This window comes from Vidua macroura, chromosome 1, assembly GCF_024509145.1.
Source record: "Vidua macroura isolate BioBank_ID:100142 chromosome 1, ASM2450914v1, whole genome shotgun sequence".
NCBI lineage: Eukaryota > Metazoa > Chordata > Aves > Passeriformes > Viduidae > Vidua > Vidua macroura.
The window spans coordinates 141251704-141278313 of NC_071571.1; the positions used below are offsets into that span (position 1 = coordinate 141251704).

Sequence of the window (26610 nt, forward strand, 5' to 3'; positions counted from 1 at the left end):
TTAGATTGGTCTTTGCTCGCTGTCTTTTTTGCAGAGTTCCTCTGTTTGCACATTCACCTGAGCAATTGCTGGGGCACAAAGACAGCCAGCGGGAGTCCCTGACGTTGCTGGATGCTAAAGAGCTGCTCAAGTATTTCACCCCAGAAGGGCTGCCTGTGGGGGATCTCCAGCCACTCCAAGTTCCCAAGCGGTATGATCAGCATGTTAAAGCCACTGGAGACCAAACTCAGAGCTGATGCAAGGGGATGTAAATAAAGGTGGAATGGCAGTCAAAAAATGGCCAAACTGGATTTGAGTTTATAACATGCCTGCCAATGAAATCAACTATTTTGGTCTCCAGTTAGTATTGCTGTTTAGTTCTTTCAGAATCTGAAATGGCTGGAGATGATGATCTTGGTCCTAGGCATTTAAATAACAAAATCATCACCTGAAGCACAAATGTGTTACTGGTAGAGAGAGCCCTGCCAAGCTGCTGCTGCCTTATGTGTCCATTTCCAAAAGAGTATTTCTAGTAAAGCAGAGGCTACTGTGGTAGAGCTTTAATTTTTTTGGTGTGATTTCTTTCAGTGGAGGGGGAGTCTAGGTGGGAAGACAAAATAAGAAAAGAAAATAGCTGAGCCTATTTAACTGTGTTTGTCTCCTGTCATGCTTTTTATGTGGTAAAGTGCTACTTGAAGGAAACTTACGTACTCTGGTGGCTTTGCAAATATTCGTTCTTAGTGTGTCTCCTGGTAAGTATTAGTATATTAACCACTGCTTTTTCAGCAGGAAGATAGATACATGGAGTTACTGGAATAATTTTCAGGATCTGAACATCTGTTAGAGTTAAGGCCAGACTCTATAAGAGTCAGATAGTGTTTGTAGAAGCAGAACCTCTACTATTTGTGCAGTGTGTCACACTGTTGCTAGGTAGGCAAGACGGTCTTTGCAGTCACTAAAATTATATATGTTGACCTTTTTAATACTGAATAATAGAAACTATGATGCAATTGTTTGATACAACCCTTAATCCTTTTTCAGACTTCATTATATGTAATAAGAGTGCCTGTGCGAGGGAAAGGTTCTGTAGTACTTTGGATTTTCTGTAGGATTTTTGAGACTTCTGTAAAATAGTTGCTGAAGTTCTGAAACTAAACTGAATGTGTTCTGAGCAGAGAACTCAAGCAAATTAGAAAGTATGCAGTAAAGATTTAGAATCTCCTTCTTTGTTGGTAATGAGTGCAGAAGATTTAGAATTAAGGCTAAAATATTTTCCTTCCAACTAGTTGTGTGGGAAAGAAGTGAATAATTTTTCACTAAAAACATCTATTTTTTTAGTCTTTGATTTTTTCCAAAGCCTCCAGAGAAGCACTATAGCACAGAATACCTTGAGTGTCCTGAATGATTTGCTTTGAGCTAGAGATGAGTGAGATCTGAATTTGAATTGAGTCCTGCAGAACACTGTACTCTGAGCTGCTCACTCCCTTGGCAGATGCTCTGACTAAATTCTTTGGAATTATGAGGAGCTTTGCACAGTAGGTGATCAAGAACAGTGAGTATGGACCCAAGAATTTTCCTGACCAACAGAAGGATTGAAGAGATTTTGAGAGAGACTGGTGATTTAAAGACATGTTCACTTGTTTTCCGTGTTTGAGCTTAGATAGAAGTTTGATAGATTACAGTTTTGGCTGACAGTTGTTCCAAATGATCATTTTTCTAGATTCAGTATCACATTTTTCCTGGATGTTTTTCTCAGATTATTCCAGTGGAAATGGTGCAGAGGCAGTCTATATGAATAAAATTTGAAGCAATGTGTAAGTTTCAGATTCTGTTACATCTTGCCTTTGTGTCTTCCCTTCTTTAGAGATAAATGTCAGGGTATGTTGAGATCTGGCAGCAAGATCTTTCTATCTGCCTTGAAGTACCCTCAAACAAATACACTCTTATGATTTAGCTGCAGAGAGTTACTAGCTGGAATTGAAATATCCCAAGAAACAAGCCATTAGTTCTGAAGTCTGGGAAAGATGAGTGTTAGGTGAGGCAACAATTTGAAGCTAAAGGGAAGGAATTTGCTGCTTACAGTGCGTGATTGATAAATGGGGGGTGACTTCCCAGTTCCTCTCAGTTCATTCTACTACTCAGGTGTCCTATTGTGATATTTGCCTATTTTTATTGGTAAATTGTTTGGAGCAGTGACCTTAACCATCAAAGAAATGTCTGAGAGCTTCTGTAACAGTAATAGCTCAGTAGGAATTAGTTGAACTTAAATTCTCACATCAATACAGATTTAATTTTCCATTGATGCTTTATCCTAGGGCTTAGCTGCAAGACATGCTGTTTTGGTCTTCCTATGTCAAGGCATTTGTTTCTGATTTTTGGAAGTATAATTTATCCTGATGGTAACTGGTTAAAATAGATCTTTGTTTTTCTCCTTTCAGTGAAAATGCATTTCTTTTGACACCAGAGCTTACTCCTCGAAAACTCAGAGGTTTGCCTTTTGAAAAAGCAGCTGGATGCCATTATCATGGACTTGAGTAAGTTTCCTGGCTTCTTTTCCCAGTTTTATTTTTTAGTTTCCAGTCTATGTATAATTTTCAAGCAACATGTTAAGGGCATGTTAATTGTGGTTTAAATGTCACTGGTTTAAATTGCAACATTCCTGCCTTGATGGTAATGTAGAAATATTGAAGGTCTCTTTTTCTCAGTTGTACTGCTGTATCTATTCTCAGTGTCTCTGAAAATTTTAATTCAGAACTAAAAATGGCAAGGGAATTAGTACATATCAAGTTCATAGGGAAGCACATGCTTTAAGTACATACATAGTTTCTGCTTTGATATTTAATTGTAGACACTTTCAGACTAGTCAAAAGGTTTAATGAGACCTGCTGTGATGCTACTACCTATATGTTCAGGGAACCTGAAACACCAGCAGGCAAGTGTTGGTAACGATGTTCAAAAGCATCCATATGGCTAGGACTGTTAGTGATTTGTCAAAGCAAACAAATGGGCAAACTGTCACATAATATAGCTGTATAAAAATAGTTTAGAAAAATACAAATATTGACATTGAGGAGAAAGGGAAAAAGGCTGTAGAAATGCTGGAGTAGATAATTAAGCGTAACTCTTCCCTGCAGACAGTCTTATTCCAGTATATATTAAGAAGGGCAGTGGATACCAACCATAGTTAGTTCAGTTTTTGTGCAAACTTCTGCTGCCTCCTAAAATCATATTTTCAGATTATCAGAATTGACTAACAATGCTGCTGGTATTTTTTCCCTATCAGTTTTACAAATAGTTTGATTAATCCTGTGTTTAATATTTGGTAATTTTAGCCAGGTTCTCTAGGGCAATGAAGCACTCCTATCTCTTTAGTTATCACATTTTCTAAACAGCAACTCATGAGCCTGTTAGCCTTTTTAGATTTGTAATAAGTGACACAGAGAGGCAACTGGGTAGAAAAGGGAAATGTGGGAAGAAACCACTTGTCTGTTGTCTGTTGCTGTGTGGTATCTTCCTGCCCTGCCTAACCTCAGCAAGGAGTGTGCCTGAGATTTCAAATTAGGCACAGCACAGCTTGTTCTGCCTCTTCTCCTAGCAAAAGATGATAGATATAGACCACAGGGAGGCCTGGGTATTGTGGAGAGGAGGAAGATTTTGGCATGCTAATATTGCAGGGGCAACGTGCAGAAGTATGGGAGGGAAGCAGTAGAGTGGGAGGTAGTGTATGACCAGAACATATTGTAACAAGAGTATTGTGTTTATGGGGCAGATGTGTTTGGTACATGCAGTTTTCATCTGCCCAGCTGCTGTATTTATATTTGGAAATAAAATCTTGCAAAAAAAGCAAGGAGTAGCAGTTATCTTAGAATGGTTTGAGTTGGAAGGGACCTTAAAGATCATCTAGTTGCAGCCTCCATGCCATGGGCAGGGACACCAGCATCCCACATCTTTTTCGCCAGAGCTGCTCTTAATTAATTTTTCACTCAGCCTGTATTTGTTCTGGCATTGCCCTTACCCAGGTGCAGGACCTTGCACTTGGCCTTGTTGAACCTCATCAGGTTTGCACAGGGCCACCTCTCAAGTGTCTGGATGGGATCCCTTCCCTCTAGTGTTGACCATGCCACAGAGCTTGGTGTCAATGGCAAACTACTTTCCTGAAGTCCAGTGTGAGCTTACTGTGTGCTCTCCTTGCTGCCCTGAGGATCTCAAACTCCACTCTTTAATGGTCACTGCAGCCAAGGCTGCCCTTGAGCTTCACATTCCCTGCCACTCCCGCCTTCTTGGTGGGTACAAGGTCCAAGATAGCACCTCACCTCACCTCACTCAGAGAAGGAAGTTACCAGTGCATTCCTGGAGCCTCCTGGATTGCCTCTGTCCTAGGTATTGGCCCTCCAACAGATTATTGGGATGGCTGAAGTCCACCATGAGGACCAGGACTTCTGAACATGAAGCTGTTCCTATTTATGATTAATCAAATTTTTGGTGTAAAGAACATGTGCCAGACACTTGAATGCTGTTTTGCAAAGAGAAAGCAATTGCCATTAAAGCAGTGAGTAAAATGGCAATTTAACTTCTAAAGTTAAATAGATTTTTTTTTATCTTTGTAGGGTTTTCTTATTTATATTCTCAGGGGACTGAGAATATAAATAAGAAAAATTAAATACCTTGAAATTTTTAAGTTCAGACAACTTACTCTCTTACCAGATAATGAAATTATTTCTGGTGGAAAGTCATCCTCAGCTGTAGAAATGGATTCATCAGCCAGTTATTAGAAAAATTAATTTCTCCCTGAATATGAAAATACTCTGAAGAAAGGGGAAACATCAGAACTGGCAATTTAACATGCCTCCATTTAAGAGATAAAAGTAAAGAATGTGTCTTGCATTCCTAAGAGTAGGAAACATTGCTGAGCACTTTGAAGGGTGGGCTGAGCAATAGCTCACACTGCTCAAAACAATTTGTAACAAAGAGGCTGAAATAATACAGGATTTACTGTTACCTTTCCCTGCACTACAGTAAGTTACTGGGCGATGAAACACTGTTCTCTTGCAAGGAATCCTGGAAATCATTTATAACAGAGAAAAGTTAGTTAAAACACATTTTGTGTCACCTCATGTGTATGTTTCACTGAGTTAGCACTTGTTCATTTGTTATCTTTCAGCCCCACTGTAATCAATACAGTTTGTTCTGTTGATTTGGTTGATTAAACCACTTATTCATTGTAGTCAATAGGAAGCTTGTGCTTGATAAGTGCTACTTTTTTTGTATTTTTAGTACTTAAAAAATGTGAATCTCTCATACAGTAGTGTTTATCTCAGACAAAGCTAAAAGTTGCATTTCGAAGAGTTTGTTCAAGGAAAAAAATTCTGCTAAAGAGTTAGAAATAATATATAATTCTTTGTTAATAATATATAAATAATATATAAGTTTCTTTGTTGGAGTTGGACTTAAGTATAACAAAATCCATCAGGGAAATATTAATTTACTGGGCTGTTAAGAGTTGTCTTTCAGAACAGTATACCAGTTCAAACAAAAAGAAAAAAGGTTTTGGAGTTCACATGACTGTCAGAAGTAAGTTCTCCTGATTGTAATAAATCAGAGACTTTCTCTCACAGATATCTCACTCAATTTCAATTTTAGATATTGTCTTGATAACAGAAGAGCCTTGGAGAGAGATGTGGGATATGCTGAACTTCAAACTCGTCTAATTCGCTATGAAACTCAGACTACTTGCACCAAAGAGTGCTGCCCTGTGCCACTTGTCTTGAGTCCTCTCCCATCTCCTGCAGTCTTGTCAGAGCCTGGAAGTGTCCCTGATGGAGAGACTTTACAAAGCGAGTTCAAAACAGAGACATCAAGGCTAAAACGCAGATCAAAAGACCTGGATTACTTTTATCCCAAGAAAAGGTAATGCACTGAATGAAATGAATCTTTAGCATGAAATGTTTCAGTACTCTCTTGTGAACTGCATCTTTTCTTTCATTTCAAAATGTTTCAGTGAAGCTATCTAGACAAATGTTCTACTTGTTTAATCCTCTTCTGTAGTTTCATTTTTTCTTCTTAAGTGTGATTTCTCATCAATGGCATTAGATTAATTAAAACCATGCAGCACAGGCACACTTTATTTACAGATTTGGGGTTATATCTTGCAGTGTCAAGTGCCTTTGAAAAGATGACAGCCTCATCTAGGACTGAAACAGTCAGTGCTCCTGTACTACAAATGAATAACTAAAAGTTTAGAAAGCCAAGGATTGTACAAACAGAATAATTGAATTTCTAATCCAAAGGACTGCTGGCATAAGATGACCTACCAAAATTCAATTTTATTGTCAGCCTTGTTTATTAAAGTCTTTTCTGGAAGTTTAGTTTTTAAGATTTCCCTTTGTACCTTGTCCTCACTCTGAAGATGCAAACTCTGTTGCTGAATAATAGCTGCTAGGTAACACTATTTCCAAATTCACTTTTTTACTGTAGTACTTCACTTCTTCCTTATTTCCAGTTTGATACCCTTTGCATTCTAATCACAATAAGCCTTTAACAGAGGTCTGGTTTTAGAAATATATATACCTTTTGCGCATTACTGAATAGTTATAAAAGAAGATGTGATTATACTTAACATTTTGTAAATTGGAGTTTGGAATTACTAATGCTCTTACAGTTGAAGGATCAAGGATTACAATGTTCCCATAGAATTCTAATGCCCAAATTCTTGTAGTTAAAGATGAGTTGCGACATTCCTGTTGGGCTAAGAGAAATGTGATAGTTTCAAGACGTTTTGATCATCTGAAGACTGGAGGCCAATTCTCTTCCCAAGAGTTTTATTTTCTTAGTTACCTGATTTCTTCAATTTGTTTCTAGACCGTTTTTAATCAGAGGTGTAATGGGTCTACATATCAGAGTCCAATCCAGTCAGCAGAGTGTTCTTCTAATACAAAAAAATTTACAGAATAGAATCCTGTCTTCCTGTCTGTTGTTTTCAGATGTTGTTTGCAGGAATGCTCAGTACCTACTGCTCTAAAGCAGCAGCCTCTGTAGCAGAAACAATGGCACTAAAAGAGTTGGTAAAAACCTGAAAGTTATTTTTATTGGGTTTTTTTACTATTCTTTGTAGGCTAACCAAATCTGAGAGTACAGACTCGCTCCTGTCTCAGGCAAGTGGAAGCAGCAGGAGTCACTGTGCAGTTGCTGTGACGAGGAAGCGCTCTGAGAGATCCGTGTCTGTGGCTGCAGTGCCATCGAAACTGCCCTGCCAAGGCCACAGAGCAGCCACCAGCGCTGGCTCAGCTGCAGAGCCTGAGGCCACAAAGCCAGAGAAGGAATCGAGATCCCAGAAACACACGAGGGTAAAAATCTACCTTGTTCTCTTAGTGAAGAAGAGCTGTTTAACTTCTTTCCGTGGGATTTGATTTGTACAACATTTTTAACTCAAGGTGAACTATCTTCATCTGTATTTGCTACTGAATTTCATTCTGTTCATTTGTGTAAGTAAATCCTGAAGGCACTGAGGAGAGTGCTGCAGAAGCAAAGAATGAAAAAGTGTGCAAAGCAAATTTTATCATGTCCAGAAAATTAAGGCTGAGAGAGATAACAATGAGGAATAAAAAAGGTGGAAATGAATAGCAATTTATAGGAGTTATGAGATATAGATGATTAATATAAAACCTAAAGGCACCAAAGAGATATATGTTCTGGAAGGGTCAAAGGCATTGTGGAGGAATAGACTAGTCTGAGAATAAAGAGATTCCCATAGTTCTATAAATCCATTAATTGAGATAGCAGTTAAATAATTTGGTGGAATAATGTTTAATTAATAGCTGTGCATATTAGGAATGCCTCTTCTAAAATATAATACACAAAACTGTTTCTGACTTGGTGATACAAATTTTAAATTAATCCCAGGGTAAAAGGAGAACACTGCAAGAATGTTAAGGTACTGTCAAAGGCAAATTGGAATAGTCCAAGGAAGCATAAATTGGTGTGATTCATTCAGATCTACAGCAAAGTTTAAACATCTCTGATGTAAAGAATGTCAGAGGAAATTTTCTAGTGAGATTTTTGTATCAGATTTTATTTTTTTTTAAAATATATATGCATCAAACAAGGGAATATCAGTACAGCAAAAAGTGATCATTTTATATATATTATTTTGGAGAAGAAAAAAACCAAGATAATACTGACATCTTTTTTATCTTCCAAGCTCCATTTGACTGTTCACTGATCCTTGATATGTAAGCATTTTCTTAATTTCTTAAAATGAAGGAAATGGAAATAGATTGTTAAATAACTCTGCTCCAGTTCAGGCAGTAAGCTGATCACGTTTGGCAATAGATTAAAGACAGGCAAGATCACAAATTATCAGGTTTTCTGTGTTGGGCTTTTTTGCTTCCCTTGGACAATTTTTTGTGTCAATAGTTGGGATGTACTTCTGAGTGTGTTTCATCTGTTTCCAAGATGCTGAAGGAGGTGGTTGCTAAGACTCTTCAGAAACATGGAATTGCAGAGGATCATAAGTGCTTTCCATCATGCAGCCAGCGTCTATTTGAGATATCAAAATTCTACTTAAAGGTAACTAGAAGACACAGTCTTACAGTTCTTTATTCTTAGTTAAGTGAAGCCACTCCTGAATAAAACTTGAGATAGCATGTGGGATATTCAGAGTTGATTAAGCTAATGTTTCCAGTTAGTAATGTGGAGATTGTATGGGGAGAGCTTTGGACTTTTTGTCAAATGGAGAAGGTAGTTTTACAATATAGTTTGGTGGGGTTTTGTTTGTTTTAAAACCTTTTAAAGCAGTGGCCTTTTATACATAGTGAAATAATATGCTAAACCATGGGCATGTTAGGTCAGGTCACGCTTAGAGCTGCAACAGCTAAGGAGGCAATAGAGTATCTCCCAGCTCTAGCTGTGACAGCTCAGCTTTCTCCCTTGTTCTAAGGTTGTTGGCTCAATAATTAGCTTACAGAACTGACTCAGAAATTGCAGTTCTCTGACATGATGTGCTCTATTATCTAACACGTATTGGCTCAGCAGCATTCTGTAGAATTGCATCAACCTCATGCAATCTTAGGGGGAGATGAGAATTCTTTCCACAATACCTAGGAGACTGTGAGTCAATGCTGAAGCCCATGTTACTTGGTCTGAGCACAAAATCAAGTTAGTTACAGTATGGAGTGATTAAAAGCTATTACTCACAAGCTGAGCTGTTCTCTTCATTTGCATGTGTTTAACCTACCACTATGGGTGAACCAGCTCAGTTTAGCCAACTTCAGTAATGGTGCTTTAAGCTAAAAGAAAGGTGAACAGGGCTGGATGCTTACACAATCAGAACATCTTGCTGATAAGCACCAACTTCTTAAATAATTGGAACACAGTTGTGCAGTCATTTTGTAAGTGCTCCAAAAATCTCCCTAGAATATGCCCGGAAGGAAGATCTCCTAATCCAAAATCAGAAAGGGCTGCATATAGGGATGTGTGAGTAGAGCAAATCAGGGTTGTGGTTCCATTTCAAGTGGAAAAGGAAAGGGACAAATATGGCAATGATCCTGTCCTTTCTAGAGAGAGGTGTCACAGGATTGTGTTCTCCTGAACTATCTTGCAGCTCCAAGTCTGTGGGAGTCCTTTGAATCCTTTTGTGTGCTGCATATTTCAAAAGCATGGTAACATAGGCATTGTTTTCCTCTGAAGACAAGTAGTAAATGCATTTTCTTTCTCTCCAGGCAAAGTTTTGTTCTTGCTTTGTTTAAAGGAGTAGATTAGGTTGGACTCATTAAATGGACTGCAAAACAGAAATGCCATTCTAGATTTTTCCCTTTTCTGTACTGGTTTTCTTTTCTGATGTCTGCTTCTCTGTTCTTTGCCAGAACTCTATATTACAGAGTAAGTTCACAGCTGATTTCCATGTTTATATAGAAACAGGATTTCAGTCAAGACTGTAAGAACTTTGAATATCATTGAAGAAAAAAAAAATCTGGAAATTGTGCAGAAATATGCAGAAGTTTAGGAAGACTCAGTCATAATTGAGTACTAGGTTTGGACTGCTGTAAGGAAACCTGCAACCCATTGGAATAGGTTTAAATTATTTTCCGTTTTTTATTAAAAAAGCAAAGGCAAATAATTCCTTTGTTGTTCTGAACAAGGTGATAAAAGTGTAACACTGCCCTGGTTATTTAGGGCTCTTATAACCCAAAAATCGAGTGACCATATGAGTTTACTGACTTCTGTGGCTTTTTGTTTCATATATAGGACCTTAAAACTTCTAGAGGACTTCTTGATGAAATGAAGAAAACAGCAAATAGCAATGCTAAACAGGTAAGACCATCTTTTTATTTGTTCCTGTACATAGCTGCAGGATGGTTTAGTCCACAGCTTTAAGAGATGAAGAGGTGCATACCCTCCCCTGTGTGTCTCATTTCATTCTGATCTCACACAAACCCTCTCCTAGTCAGTAGACCCAAGGCAAAATTTCCAGGTTTTGGATGGTGTTTTAGTTACAGCTGCCAAGATGATGCCACAGTGAGAAATAGAAATTAAGACAATAAATGTTTCTACATCACTGAAACAAACAAACAAAAAAAAAGAGATATGAGATTTTTCTTTAATTAGGATCATTAGGGAATTTTTCTTGTGTTGAAGGAAATAACATTTCAAAGGTTAGGAAGTAATAAGCAGGTCTATAAAAGGACATAAATTGTTTAAAAGAAGCAATGAAAATCAGTAATTTTTGGCTTGTGAGTAACTGTAAGCACAAGGGATATCAGGTGGGGTTATTTGTGCATAATGTGGGACTTACATGAACAGCAGCACAGAGCAAATGACAGAAGTAAATATTCCTCCAGAAATTAAGTAACTGATTCTAAATTCTGAGACATACACTGAAGTGACTCTATGATTTGGAAAAAAAAAAGGAAAAAAAGTGTCATGCTTAATTACAGTGCAGTTTTCATAATCATAAATTAAATGGAAAAATTTGAACTCGGATAGGTAAGTAATAGAACAGACTCTCAAGCAAGCTGCTAGATCCCCAGAGAACTTCTTCTATGAGAGCAGTATTTACTGTGTTCTGTGCTGTATTCCTTTGTGGATTGCTTTGTATGGGTGATAAAGTTTCAAAAACTCTATGGGTTGTGATGTTTGGTGTTGAACTGGGCTGTTGTGCTGATACACTGCTTCTCACTTCTGTCTAGGCAGAAAATTGGTAGTTTTTTGTATATTTGGTGTTGGCAAAAGGCATTAAAATTGGTGTTCTAAACTGGTTACATCTCCCTGTATTAGAGAGTGTTTTGAAATTACTTTACAAAAATATAATTGCCAAGGACTAGTCAGTGGTCTGAACAACTGCCCTATTTGGAAAGCAGCAGTGATAATGGTGGTAGATTCAGCAGCGCACAAATTATCCTTCATTGCTTTCTTCTCTGGCATTAGGAACTTTTACTGCTGGAAGCATGAGCTGTTTGGCATTATGTGCACCTTCTTGCTGGTATATGGAGAGAATGGGGTGAAGTATTTCAGTTCAGGGGTTCTAAAAATGCTTTTTCCTGAAGACAAAGCATTCTGTAAGATTAAATACAATTCTAGGGTTATGCTGTTTCCTCGCAGATTATTAACAATACTTTCTCATCTTGAGTAGTTTGCTTTTAAATCCTGTTTAGTAAATACTAACACAGATGGTGACAAAGGACTAAAGAAAGAATTGATAAAGTCTGTGAGATGTTCTTAATTTGCTTTCAAAACCAGGAGTTATGTAAATTGTTTGCTTTCTCATTTATTTGCCCAGGTGATTGAATGGGTTTTGGAGAAGAGTAGCAAGTAGAGGCACTGTGTGGATTCTGTTCACACCTTCCCAGGAGCTGTGGAGACAGAGCACTTCTGACTTGAGAAGCATTATACTGCCCGAGGCACACACAGATCTGCACACTGGGAGGACTTTGGTCAGTGTAGTTATATAGACTCATTCTTTAAGCACAAGAGCAAAGTTGGAAAATTTTTATACTGAAAGTTTTAAATTTTTTTTTAAATTCAAATGAAAAGAGGTTGTATTTTATATATGTATTTATTATGTTTGTTAAAAGGAATATAGCTTAACTCGATTTACAAAGTTTTGTATATTTTTCAACCAGTGTAATTGGTTTTTATATGAATAAAAACACCCACATATTTAATTTTGATAACTACTACTTTGTTTTATCATTTTGTGTGAAGATCTCTATTCTACTTCAGCTTGTATAAACAGCATCAGCTGTTAACAGTTTATTCACTAATTAAGAATAGCTCCTATTCTGCAGGTGAAAACAAACACAATCAGAATTTGAACTATAATTATCTCTGTGTTGTAATATAAGGAAGAAAAAAAAGCATGGCTTGAAACTTGGTCCAAGGTCCCATTAAAGAAAGTTTCTTTGTTTTACAAGCTGAATTTTCGGTATAATTTCCTGCATGCTCTTTGTAACACTCCTTAGAAAAATATCTAAGGAGAGGTCTGAGATTTCTTTTCCTGAAGAGGAGAAAATCAAAGCATTAGAGGTAATGAGGATGGTGAGAGCTGGAAAAGAGCTGGTATGCTATGGTAAAATGTAAGGAAAAAAGTAGTTTCTAGCTGTGTTGCAAACACACTAAAATACTAAATTTGGCCTCTCTTTAAGTCTCTGGCATATACCTGGCTGGGACTAATGTAATTATTCAAGTTAGTATTTTGTTGAGATGATAGTGATGCAGGGCTATTGTTTGCTATATTATCCCAGTAGGAAAATAGATTAAGCAATACAAATATAAATGAAATGTAATGTTGGGAAAAAAGAATCTAACTAAACCATGTGGAGGTTAGACTTAATACTGTAAAATCTATGCTTTCTCTAAAGAGCCTTCCTGATTTTGTGACATTATTCTTTGCTTAATTCTATTTGGTGTAAAGCTGAGCCATAAGGAAGTTTTTCATGTCTAACAGGATCTTGAGTTAAATTGTTCTGTTCCTTTGTTCCCAAGTTTACCATTGTCCTGAGCTCTACAAGACCTTTTCTGGGTGGTTGCGTACTTGGTTTAACTGAGCTGCAATAGGAGAGTTCTGAAGTGACAGTGGGCTCTAATGAGTACTGTGTGCATCTAAGCCCAGGACAAACATAACTACTTGTAAGATGGATTATATTTGTCTGCAGAATGCCACACATCCACAGCATCCCATTTTAGTGATTTGGTGAAATAGAAATGAAACTAAGAGAGTTATTTAAATAATAATTTAATAAGTGCATGCTCAAAATTGCTCCAACGTAATGATTACTGTGTATGGCTGACATTTCTTTGCATTCAGTATAAAAACAAGAAAGTAATTGAGACATTAACCTTTTTTAACCTTACCTCATTAACCTTTCTCATCTTATAGTGAATCAAGAAAGTCTCTACTTCCAGAGAGAGAAAAGCTGTAAGCTGTAGCCTTATCTCATCAGCCTGAATGCTGATATTTTTGTCTGAACACTAAAGCAAGCCACTGAAAGTTGCATTTTCTACTTAATTTTGGGAAATTTATGTATTTGTAATTAGAAAAGTTTTGTAGTTAATAAAAATACGTAAGTTGATAAGTAAAAGTACAGAAACTATACATTTCATAAATACTTGAGGCTAGCTGCCATGAGCAAAGAAAATACCTTCAGGAAAGTAATTAATACTTTGAACTGGTTTTCTTGTACTTCAAGTAGAACCCAGTGGTTATTGGTTTAATTAATTCCGTAGAGTCAAAGACTGGCCTGAAATAATCAGCAGGAAAGCAGTTAGGGAAACATAAGCATTTTGATGTATTGGTTTTTTGCACAATTCCCAGTGCAGAACTAATACACTGCTACCCACGTCTCATTTGCTCTTTGTGTTGGTGGCTTTTTAGGGCAAGTGGTAGCTGGTTTATTATTGTGGCTTAATAACACTGTGCCCCATTTGAGCTGTAATAACTGTCCCTGTCCATGCTCTTAACCTGCAAAAAAGCAGGCACAATAATTTGACCTGGTCCACTGTAACAGCACTAAACCAAATTATTTTATATCTGTCATAAAGAGATGTTTACGACATCTGTTTACGACCCACTCCGAGAGTACCTGCAGCTTGGCTGATGTGCTGTAACTTAAGTGATGCAGAGTGTAACATCACCCTTTGCCTCTGAACTTCAAAGTATTTTCTTGTTTGTGGCTGCTGAACACCAAATCCAGTCTGCCTTATGCATATTTTGGGTGCGTGCTTTCATGTTTTTGCAAACCAGGATATAAATCATATTCACCACTACACATTTCTGGTTTACCCATAATCCATCCTTCCTATATAATAAGCACATAGCATAACATAGCATCATATAATTACATTATGTATTATATGTTAGAAGCACATTATCCATCAATGTTATGTCCTTATATTCCCCACAGGATTGGGGTGAGACAGCACTGATGTGGTTGCAATTATTTGGTGATATGATTATTTGTAATATTACAGCAATTACATGATGAATATCACTGGGCTAGCACAGAACTTAGCTTGGGTACTAATTAATGCTTGTCCAAATCCACAAACATCTTTGTCCCAATTCACGGTTGTCCCTTAGAATTTGTTTTCTAAATTTGTTTCCTAATGCCTCTAATTATTTACACAAGCATGGAAATTCTGATGAAGGAAAAAAAAATAAAAAGCTAATACTGTGTGGGAAAAGCAGGTGATTATATTCAACAGGAGGTTATCATCTTTGTTAAATATTTAAAATGTTTTTCCCCTCATTCTTTTAAATAAAAATTTTGCCTTGGTTAGTCTGGGGGTTCACTTTAAGCAAGCAGGCTGAGTTTCTCAAAATTTTGTGAGAATATTATTAATATCTGCCTTTTAAAATTGAAGTTACCACTGAATTCAAAAGTGTCCATAATATACACAGTGTGTATATATATAAATATGTAATATATACTGTATTAATGGTCTCCCTATATAGTAAATAGATTCAGTAAATAGTTAGTTATCAATCTGCCAGTTTGACATTTTTAGAAAATAACATGAATTTAGAAATCAATGGTAGTGTAATAATCTGGAGCACATAATTTCTTTAGGCTCTGATTCTGCTTCCACTGAAACCAAAGAAGCTTCAATTAACTTTTAAGCATGGGTAAGAGGACACTGAGAATGCTCTCAGGTGGAAATCAGATAAATCTCCCCTTCAAATCAGCTGAGCTTCCCAATGCAAAGAGCTGGATGGAGGGTGCTGCCATGTCCTATGGGAGGAAGAAATTCTAACATTATGCAGAAAGAAAACACTTGTTTTGTTATTTGCAAAGGATCAATTCTAATGGTGTTTGTGGTGGTGATTTGCTTGGTAGCATGTCAAGAGTTTTGTTATGATTTTTAAAGTACCTTAAGAGAGATGCTGGTTCCATTTGAAGGGCAGGGCTATTAGAAACACCAGTATGATTCCCTGAACACAGTCAGATCAGCTTTATTTTTTTTTAACAAGCACTTCAGATCACATTTTTCCAATAACATTTTTGCTCCAGTATATATCCCAATCTTTCTCATGGTGAAGCTGCTATACAAACTTTCTGATAAGACCATTCCATTTATTGTCATTATTTTGTGAAAAGAGTGAAACTCCGGAATATCCAGTTTTAGGCTTTCCATGAGACTGTTCTGTCATAACTTGGGTCAGACTGAAAGAAAAGCCTTAAATTCCCACAGTTAGCTTTTCTATTTGGGCCACTAAGTTAAGAATTAAATCAAAGGAGAAAAAATATTTGTTTTCCCATAACCATTCATAAGAGAAAAAAGGCACATGTTGGCCTCAGTCCTTGAATGCAGAAACTTGAGCAGAAATTTCTGCTTTTTCTTCATTTTTTTGTAAGTCTTCTGTTACCACCTAGTCCAGTACAAGTGACAGAGAAAGCATTGCAACTTCAGCAGGGATGTCTGAATGACCTGCCCTGAAACATGCCTGTGGGATTTCAGTTTTTTTTTTTTTTTTTTTAAAGTTTAACTTTTTAAGTCATTCCACCAATGCAATTAACAGTTCTCTCCAGTAACAGAATTCTTAACAGAAGCACTAAAGTTTATATGTATTTCACCCAGCCCAAAATCAAAGGACAGACTTCCAGATAGTTTGTCTGGATACAATATAAGCTCACCTCACAAAAATCCAATAAATGACTTTATTAAATATATTCTTTTCCTCTAAAATATAAATATTCACTGTACTCTTATAAATGTGGAGTAGGTTCATATTTCATTTGTCTATCCCATCCAATATGAATCAGTCCAAAATCTGAAAATGAAGAAATAGCATCTGTAATCATCATTAATTTTCTTTCTATAAATATATATAATATGAATTTTCTTTGCAAACTGCTTAGTTATTTACTTAGACTTCATATAGTACTGAGCACCTTAGATTACATTTTGTGTAATTTAATTGTTGGCACTAATATAGGAATTTGTAATATTTACAATGCACATACATGTTAGGTATAACATTCCAGTGATTTTTAAGTGTTAAAAGGAATAAAGAAATAGTGCAGTATAGTTTACATATGTATTGAATCTAAACCCCGCCCCCCCCCGAACTTTTATCAGAGCCTATCTCCAAATGTGTAAGTTGTATTTTGGAACAGCAATAAAAATGTCCTGAACTGGTTTTAAAAGACTTGACACAAGAGTTTCCTTGGTAAGGTGACATGAGTCCTGTCCCCCTGCGTACCGACTGCTCTCAGCTTCTCAGATCTCTCCTAGAAGCTCCCAAGCCCAAGGAGTCCCAAGTAACTGCCACAGAAAGTTGTGTGAATGGCAGTGGTCACTAAATGAGAAATGTCCATCTGGAAATTACTGGTAAGTTACGTAACATGTTACCTCCTACTTTGTTAATTTACATGAGGAATTAATTTTTAAGTGCAAGTACCATGACAATAAAATGAAAGTGCAGACCTGGGTGGATCTCTCCTTGGTGTGCCTTTGACTGGTGAGAGATCCTGGGAGTGGGGCTGCTCTTCCAATGGGGCATTGAGCTGTTCTTCAGTTATTATTTTCTGTATTTATTAATTCAGCCCATCATCCCAATATTTTAATTGGTTTTGATGCTTAAGATACCTATGGAAATCACCGTGTCTTTATGCTTTGAATAGACAGCATGACATGCTTAACTCTCAAACATAGCTTAAAAACACCATGGAACCAAAATGTGTTTTTAATTTTCCCCTTCGCCAGCCAAGTAATGCTAAGTTGAAATCTATGTGCTTTCTCTGGAGTAAAACAAATGTAATATGAAAACTGAACATCCACAAACACTGAATATATTACTCCCTGTCCTTCGAAGTGCGAATTCAGGGCAAAACTCTCTAAAAGTAGACAAAACCCCACCCCTGTGTGAAGCTGTTCCTTTTAAAAATGAAGAACAATGTAAGTGGCATCCCTGTTTTGCTTCTTCTTATTCCCACCAGATGAATATGAAATGATGGTGGGAGCCACCAACGTGATGCCAGTTTATTATTTACAGGTGCGAGCTGTGTGTATCATCTCTGGTGCTGAAAGTCAGCGTTCCTCCCTGGTTTTTGCTGCTCAAGTAGCTGTGAATAAGACTGAAACTCAGTGAATCACGTTTTGAGTTACAACAATAAGCAAAACACTTACTGTTTTGCACAGTAAGTGGTACAAAACAGTCACCAGTAAGTTGTGGGCATGGAGATGAACATCTTGTATTTCCCCAGCAAGAAATCTGGTCTTGCCAAGTCATGCCCATAGGAGCAGTTCAATGTCAAGGAGTGCAGCTCATGTTCCTGCCCTGGAGTATGTTTCTCACTGTTGTGGAGCTGCTTCAATAAATTTTTCAGAAACTCATAAAATCAAGTCGTCCTCCTTCCCTATGTTTGTTCTTCTGTGAAGACCACACAACAAGCCTTGTCTGAGCAAAGGGAGTGACTCAGTAGGGGTAGGAGAACAGAATCTTAGTATGGCTTTCTACTGGAAAACTGCCATGGAGATATGCTGGCAGAAGCATCATCATGCCTCAGAATGGATTCAGGTAACTTTTACCTGAGCTGGGGCTCCCAGGTAGCTGAAACTCATGAAGCTGTTCTGGGAAGTCACTATAAAAATGCATTCTGTGTTCATTAACAAAGGACCCTCCTGCCTGTGTCCCCCTGACAGCTGGCTCTCAGTACCATCCCTGTGGCTGGTCCTGCTTTGGCTCCATCACTAGGAATGTGGGTGACATGTGGTTACTGCTTAATGTGAAACTGCCTCTGGGGGGAGGGGGCCCTCCAGCTGTTACCTGCGCACAGCTGGATTGTTTCAGAGTGTCCACCTCAAAGGTGTGTATTTGCAGGCTCTGCTGGGTATTCATGCAACAGGTTCTGGCAGTGCTCCAAAAGAAAAATCTGGAAGAGGTGCACAGATTATAACTGAAAGAACCTTTTACTTTCAGGTGATGGGACAATCTTTAGAGTTTTTCTCCCCAACCAACCTTGGCTTGCATCACAACCAACAAGTGCTCTTGTCTGCATAGCCCTTTACTTTATATAGACAAGCACATTGAAATAGGCACATTTTATGATTCTGAAACATTTACATGTATGGTACTATACGCTTTTACGGTCTCATATGGGATTTTAAAACCCCATTATTTACAATGAAATCCCCCGTCTTCCTTGTCATGCCATCTCTTTAGCTGCTCAAAACGAAACCTGGGCCTTGGAGGACTGCAGAAATAACCAATGCCCCATCCTGAGTCCCAGGCTGGTGTCTCCTGCCAGCTAGGACAGGTTGCTGCTGTTGACTGTACTTCAGATTAGTGTGGTTACCCCGTCTCTCTTTGAAGAAACAGATGGATCCCACTTATGCCACCAAGCCCAGTCTTGTGATCTTTGCTGACAGGAAGGAATGAATGATGAAAACAATTGGTTTTGGACAGGAATGAAGGTCCAGTTGCTGAAAGTACAGAAGAAAAGAGTCAAGCTGAGAATTATAGCTCAAACAATAAATCATTTACTGAATACTCAAATTGCTGTCTGGTATTTTGAACAGGCTTCTATTAATAACAACTGTACATCATATTGTTTTTCCTTTACATTCAGCTGCAAATATTTAGGTTACTAAAACTAATAAGCATCTTGGAAGCAGGTGAGATCCTGATGCCTCTGGCTTTGTATCACCTGGGTGAGCAGCAGAAAACTGAGTCAGATTCTGCAAGCACTTTTTCAAGAGGCTCAACCCCATCTTTTTGGCAGTTTCTGCCTGGGATGGTGGTGGGACTGCTCTGTCTGATGCCCAGTGCATCTGCTGTTGGTGCAGCTGAAGTACCTTCAGCCAGTGCTGCACAGCTGCTTCTCTGTTCTCCCAGCCAGCAGTGAGACTGAACTCAGGCTTTTGTTTTCTGTAGTCATGATTCAGATGATCTCACCACGCACTTGCTAAGCATGACAGGCTTGTCAGTGTGCAGAGGCCCAACAGGGCCATGTTTGCCTTTCGTGGTGGTGCATTCTGTCCTGCTTCCTCCTTTTTCCATGCTGCACTGCAATCTGAGAAATGCTCGTTACGCCTTGGCCTTGAAAAGCAGCACCTGGGCTCATCCCTTCTTAAGCTTATCAGAAACACCTGTCTGCTCCCAGGAACTACTGCTGTCTAAGGAGTTCCTGTTTTCCTTATGAACAACCTTGGAAACTGTTTTCCTTGCCTGAACAGCACAACATTCCTGTTCTCACGCTTTCAGAGAAAGTGCCGACCCAAACTGTGGCCAGGATGAAACAGTGTTATGACAAAAGCTGACTCTTTTGTGACCCTATAAACAGCTGTCCAAAATGAGACCCTTTGAGCTCTCCTGAACTGCAGCAGGCTGTGACCAGCACCTCCCTCTGAGCGGGGCCTCTCAGAGCCAGGGAACTCCCAGGTTTGCTGTACTTGGAGGATCACCAAACAACAAGTCCTGGGCTGGTACCCTCAGTCCTTGAGGCCTGACCCTTTTCCCACTGGGAGATGCAAAAGCATCCAAAGTGAGTGTTTCCCTGACCTCTGAGGGGAATTTTTCCACAGGTACCTGGCTTGCACTGACTCTTTCTGTCTGTGTATATGCTTTAGCAAATCTGGGAAACATGCTGTTTTCTTAGATGTTTAAAAACCTTAGATATCTCAGTAAGTTAGGCCTGTAAGTAAGGTTGAGTCATAAGTTGTAAGCTAAGTTAAAGGCTGCGGAATGTTGTTCTTCTATTGAGTTGCTAAGTTCAACTTTGAAGTCATAAGTTGGGTCAAATGCTGCTATTCTTCTGTTAAATTGTTAAGTTATAAGTCAAGTTAGGTTTAAGTTGTGTTGTTCTTTTGTGAAATTGTTAGGTTTAAGGTATAAGTTAAGTTAAAGTACTGTAAAGTTTGAGTGCTTTTAAGTTTTTAGACTATGTTTTTTTATCCTTGCCTTCGCTATCCTTTTGATGCGCACACCTTAACACACACACAAGCCCCATAAACAGTTCTCAGTTCATTTCTGTTTTGATTGCCTGGATTTTGATTGCCTGGTTTTGTTGCTGCTTTGTTTCCTTGGTGTGCCTTAATTGTCCTGTAGGCAGTAAAGTGAATCTTGCCAACAAACTCTGTCATGCTGTCGCTAAATATTAAATCTGGTTTTTGCTGATACCCTTGCTGGTGATTTTTTAAGCAATCTCAAACACTCATTTGTAACACATTTCCAGCAGTCATAAATCAAATTTATTGACAGCTAGTAAGAAATTCCCTTCAAAGCCTGAAAATAAGGAGTTTGCAGAATATATGTTAGCAAAGATGATGTTCAGAATTAAGTACCCACCACATTTAGGTACTGCTGAAAAAATCTGTGAGGAAAGACTATATTTACATTCATAATTAATGGATTTAAACTGCTCATTGGAATATGCACCTTATTTTTAGGCATTGTGACATGCAGACAGTTTGCACAACATCTGTAGCTTTTTTTTTTTCAGCAACTACATGTCCAAAACCACCTAAAACATAGCTTGTTGTCATAAGATGAAGTCCCTATGTATATGTTGGAATTAATAAGGTCACATTCTTAAGTTCTTCCACCCTCAATCATTTAAAAAAGTGAAATGGATACACACAAAAATTTTAACATCTGGCCATTTAGAGGTACAGTTTGTTCTAAAATATGACAAATCTTTCATCTCTGTATGGTTTTACAATTTTAACTGTCTTTTTAGTTTATCTCCTCCTAAAGCCTGATCACCACACTGTGCTAGAAAACACAGTGTCTAAATACTGGTACTAGAACCTGGCACTGGCCAGTTGTTAGAATGGAACAGAATGGAATAAAGTATTTCAGTTGGAAGGGGCCTACAGTGTTCATCTAGTACAATTTCCATTAGTGCTTCTCCACCCCATAGCCTGTAGGACAACCAAAGAGATGGTAAAATCCACACAGTACTTACAATTTCTCCATCTTTTTCTCCAAAGTCTAAATAAAGCATCCTTATCCCATCATCAGAGGACATTTTCAGTTTTTCGTAGGGATATTGTGCAATTGTCTTGGAGAAGGCACCATCTTGCGGTTCAGTTGTAAGAGAGAATCCATGTTCATAGTGGATGGTCAAGCGGCACTCCTGGCTTTTGTATGTGCAAGCTGGAGAAGAAATCAAAATTTAGTCTCTCACAGTCTTACAAGCAGTTCTTCATGTTCCAGCATACATCTACATGCTGACGAGAAACAGTGTACTGAAGTTTAAGAAGGCTCAGACTGGAGTTTCCTCCTTCCAAACCTTGACAAAGTCACAACTACTCTTCTTGCATCTGACAGACACAGCCAGAATCAATAAACACAGCACACAATGCATGAGAAAATTAGGAGTTGTAAAGGGTTTCCCTAAAGTATTTTGACAAAGATGAAGACGCTCCTGAGTCTCATTAGTGTCGTGGTAATTGAAAAAGGGCCCAGATAATTGTATATAATAGCTACTGCAGCAGAAAGTCTGCATCTCCCCCTCAGCTCTGAAACAGAGGCCATGATCCAAATTAAAGAATGAAGAGTTTTGGAGTTCACATCCCAAACTCACTATTCCGTCACTTTCTTGGAACAATTCTACCAAGAAGGATCCTTGGCAGTGGGATAAAAGCACTGTGATAAAAGAAGCGGCTGATGCTCTTCTTCTTTTGCAAAGAATGGCATCTATGCCACAGTGCTGAGGAGATGGACCTGTTCTGGAGCTGGTTCCAACTGAGCTCTCTGGCTGGTTTGCACATCAGAGGCCCCTCACAGAGCATCCTGAGCTCCCTGTGGGAGCTAGGGCCTGGCAGCTGGCAAGCAGCCACGTGGCTCTACCTGAGCTTTGAGAAACAAGAACTGCCCTTTGGCATGGCTGGATTTGTGCTTTGGCTCCTGCTCTCACATTTTTAGGAAACGACTGGAGATAAAATTGAACATTAACAGCCCTGCCAATTGTAGGACTACCAGGGGAAGGACTGCAAAGCCTGGGGGCACTCAAGAGAAAGGCCCAGCCTCAAACCCCAGAGCCACCCCGGGCTTGCAGCTACCTGGCCAAACAGGGCATCAGTCCAGAGCATCTGCAGCCAAGTACTTATATTACAATTGATTTTGCATGTACAGAAGCACTGAGAAGTGACACCTTGATGTTTAGGGACGGAAATTACTACCCATCAAAATGTGGTTATTAGACTGGTTTGTGTATTTTTACTCTCCCTTATTGTGTAGAGCTGGGTGAATAAATGACCAATTCATACTTGTGAATGTACCAGTCCTCTTCTGCCTCCTCCCTCTGCAGGCAAAACTCCTGCTGGGCTCTGAGGAGTTTCCTGAATCTCAGAAAAATGTTCTTTTCTGTGGGTTTCTGGACAAACCTCTGACAATTACTCCTCTCTGACATGCAGGCCTACATGGCTGACTACAGACTTGTTTCTGAAACAACATGCTGAAAATAAACCCAAAAGTCAGCATGACAATGAATGTGTCACCAGACACAGGTACCACAGCAGCTGGGACTGGCTCAGAACCTGACAGTATTTTAAACAAGTAGAAACCCAAACATGCACATTTTTTAAGTAAATCACCTCTAGCAGAAGGAACTTGAACTGGCACGAGTGTCACGGGAAGGGTGTGGAGGTGTGGAAGTGCTGCAGGTGTTACTCACTTGTGGTGATTTCTGTGATGAGCTCTGCAGAGTTGTGGCAGCCCTGCACTACACTCCTTGTCCACAATGAGAGGTCTCGACTGGTCTCAGTCCTGAACAGATGAGTTTCAATCCCTTGTCTTGTACCGGTACGGGTTGCAAAAGACAAATCCACCCCTGACTTCGGTGAGCCTTTTCCTGGGCCAGAATGAACCAACCTGCAATTGGATTTGAAAACACATCAGGAAATTCTAAGAGTTCACTGCACCAAAATCCCCACCTGAGCACAGCTCTGCTCTGCACATTCCTAATACACATGGTTGGGAGCATGAGAACTCGCATCTCCTCTATATTCTATCTCAGAAGATTGAGGTCCAAGGCAGTGAGCACAGAAGCAGCTGGACACACAGGTGATGACATGGATGTCCCAAAATTACTTAATGAATTGTACAAAACATCCCTTTGGTTGAGGAACTGAGAGAAATCCCTGACTGGTCTGTGGTGATGGAATATGGTCCACAGATACAAGTGCTGGCTCAGATGAGGCAGCTGAATCCAGCTTCCACAGTAAAGCAGCATTTGCTCTAAAGCTTAAACATCTGCCATCAAATTCAATGATAAATACTGCTGAATAAAGAATGAAGCTCTGTAAAACATGTAGATGCCAAAGTACTGTCTTGTACTTACTTTTCCCATAAGGAACCTGTAAAATGCAAAATGTTGCAGCTACTTGTAATCTGAAATTCTCTCACATTTGTCTGCAATTAACATTTTTTTGCTCAGCATCAACAGCTGATCTCCTGTGGCCTGGAAAGGTTTGTTCATCTGGGCAAACAAAAATAGCAGGGAATATTTTTGAGTGAGAAAATCAATACCTCATAAAAAACAATTCTTCCTTAAATCTGCCCTTTTATGTTTTTTTTTTTTCCCTATAAAATTATGGGCAGTCAACACAGAATTCACTCAGGGGCACAGCACTGATACATCTGAAAAGAATAATCCAGGGGAGCTCATCATTCTTTGAGATTCAGAGACCAACCCTCAGAGGCAATCACAAAATGAAATTTGTCTGAAAAGCTTATTTCTGTCTTGTACCTTCTGTTTTTCTTTCTATAGGCAAACAGTATACTTCAAAGTAGTCTATAAAGTATGTGGCATGGTAGAACACTTGTGCTAAAGGAGAAAACATTAGATTAAACTAATTTACTGAATACTAATTTACCCTCAAACTATTGTTTTGCATCAGCAAGAAGAGTTGCCTGTTAGCTGACACTGTATGGGTATGCCACCAAACAGGGATGTTTTAGTAGAAAAGACAAAAAAGCATAAAGGAAAAGAAAAAGCACAACTTTAGCTTTTCAATTATTGAAACACCAGCCACAGGGCATCTGAAATTTCCCCCAATTCCTTTACAGTCTATGCTGACATTTGGGATGCACATTCTGGCAAACAGATGCACCCCTCTTCCATACCACACTAGAAGGTTTGCAAGATTTGTTCATGCTCAAGTTCATGGAAACTTTCTTTTGATTTTGAGCATCCCCCTTTATTTTATGGTCCCAAAAGCTCCTGGGAAGTGAGACACAGAATGTCCTGGTCAGAGATGCCCTGCCCTGTGTCTGGGCAGGACAAGAAGGGCTTTTTCCCCTCTAGAAAGGCTGAGTTAATGCCCCACTCAGCTTTGATACTCAGGGCCTCCTATCTGTACTATAGGCAGATTTTGTAATTGGGGACTGAGTGGCAAACAAACAGCCCAAAACCTTTAATTCCCTTTCATTTGGTTTGAGAGGGTGCGAACTCTGAGGGGAAGCTACATCTTGATAATCAAGGCAGGAATCAGGGAACTGACATCTCCAGTGACATCTGCTATTGTCTGTCCCTGGGTGGTCACCCAGGCACAGGCATGGCCACTGCTCTCGTGCTTCCTTCAGCTACTGGGCTGCGGAAAAGCAGCCTGGAAAATCACATCAAGTTTGTCGTTAGAAATAAAACTATTCCACCTTTTTCCTGGGTCATCTCTTTTATGCAGTGCTCATCAGCTATACCAAAAATCATTTTCTATTACTTATGTTACTGAATACATAACAAACAGATGGTTCCAATGTTTGATTTCCTTCCAAAACACACAGCACCACCATCCACTCCCCCACACCTTCATGCTGTATCCATAGTACTGTAGGTTTTTCAGCATATGGATAGACTGAAAATGTACTTTACAAAATAAAGTATGTGAACAAATCCAACATGAACATTGATTCATGCCTGCCTTTTATTATTACCTCCTCATTATTAAAAATCCAGTCTCACTATTTTAAAATGCTTTTCCATCAAGCAACTCCAGATCATGCTTTGGAAAGTCATGCACTTAAACATGAACTAGGCAAACATGCAGGAGGACATTTGATAGTATTTATGTGCCAGCTGTCAGTACTGATGTATTTGGGTACAGGTCAAAGGATGCTTTAATAAAGTTGCATTAATGTAGGCCATTTCATTTACATAGAACGTGTTTTATCCTAAAGACCACAGAGATACCTTAAAAGGCAAAAAATAGCCTTAGAAACCTCACAGAAGGCTTCCCCTCGCTCCTGCCTCCCATCACGGTGACTGCAGGGGAGGTTGTGTGTGTGGTGCGTGCTGCACCCCAGAGCTGAAGAAGCACCCCAGGCCCGGCTCTGGTAATATCCACCCAAGCCCTTGAAGGTTCCTGTGCTCGGTGGAGGTTTCTGGGGGAATCTGTGAGCACCGGAGCCCGAGAGCTGAGCCCCGAGCGCCGAAGGCTGCTGGCGGCGCAGGCGGAGCCGCGAGAGGGCAGGAGAAGGCCGGGCACGGCCGGGGGTCCCCGCACGGCGCGCTCGGAGCGCCGCGGCTGAAAACGCAACCCTGGCACGTTCCCGGGAGCCAGGGAGACACTTCTGATCTTCTCTCATTTCGCCCTTGTCTCTCTATATTTCAGGGACCTTTTTAACCTTATTCTTTGCAAACGTGTGATAGCGAGATGGATGTGGTGGTGCAGGGTGAGCTGCACTGGGACCTGCGTCTCATCCTAGTGCTATGGGAAGAGTTTCAACAATTTATTGCAACAGCCAGATCTAATGGTCTCTGCAGAAAGGACAGTGAAACCAGCACTGACATTCAAAGGAAGCCTTCAGCTGCTCACTTGAGATTTAGCTCAGAAGAGACCATGTACAAGTGCATCAACACTGTGACCAGGACACCACTGCCATCTGACCTTTCCTATGGCACCCTGACAGCATTTGAAACCTGCCCTGGAATGGCTGTACTCCTTGGAAACCTATGCACATTCTCTCAATTCATCTGCATGAGGCACCCACAGCCCGCCTCACTGCCTTGGGAAGACAAGCAAAGAACTTGCATAGCACCCCTACACCTTCCTGGGGCTCTCAGGGCTCCCAGTGCTCTCTGCCTGTCCTTCTGCCCACTTGCCCACATGACTAATCAGTGCCCAAACTCCTTCCCCAAAGGAGGACTCCTTCCATGTCATTAGCTATCAAACTGCTTTAATACTTTCTGCTTA

At 39.4% G+C, this 26610-nt stretch overlaps 2 protein-coding genes across 3 annotated transcripts in view; one reads left to right on the forward strand and one right to left on the reverse strand.

Annotated features, from left to right (window-relative positions):
* The window catches only part of MTBP (MDM2 binding protein), a 29104-nt gene extending 16961 nt beyond the window's left edge, over nucleotides 1–12143 (forward strand). Inside the window, exons 16-22 of the mRNA XM_053994175.1 lie at nucleotides 35–190; nucleotides 2418–2513; nucleotides 5620–5886; nucleotides 7091–7322; nucleotides 8431–8544; nucleotides 10222–10287; nucleotides 11753–12143. Of these exons, the coding sequence (XP_053850150.1) occupies nucleotides 35–190; nucleotides 2418–2513; nucleotides 5620–5886; nucleotides 7091–7322; nucleotides 8431–8544; nucleotides 10222–10287; nucleotides 11753–11788 (967 nt within the window). The 3' untranslated portion in view covers nucleotides 11789–12143. The remainder of the gene's footprint in view (nucleotides 1–34; nucleotides 191–2417; nucleotides 2514–5619; nucleotides 5887–7090; nucleotides 7323–8430; nucleotides 8545–10221; nucleotides 10288–11752) is intronic.
* Nucleotides 12144–15408: 3265 nt separating this feature from the next.
* Nucleotides 15409–26610, reverse strand: part of SNTB1 (syntrophin beta 1) — a 114168-nt gene continuing 102966 nt past the window's right edge. The window contains exons 5-8 of one of the 2 annotated variants that reach the window (XM_053971985.1): nucleotides 23094–23290; nucleotides 21381–21571; nucleotides 18771–18897; nucleotides 15409–18347 (exon numbers count right to left, since the gene is read on the reverse strand). In XM_053971985.1, coding sequence (XP_053827960.1) covers nucleotides 18805–18897; nucleotides 21381–21571; nucleotides 23094–23290 — 481 coding nt within the window. In that variant the 3' untranslated portion in view covers nucleotides 15409–18347; nucleotides 18771–18804. Of the gene's footprint in view, nucleotides 18898–21380; nucleotides 21572–23093; nucleotides 23291–26610 lie in introns of both variants that reach the window. The other variant, XM_053971976.1, reaches the window with a different exon arrangement.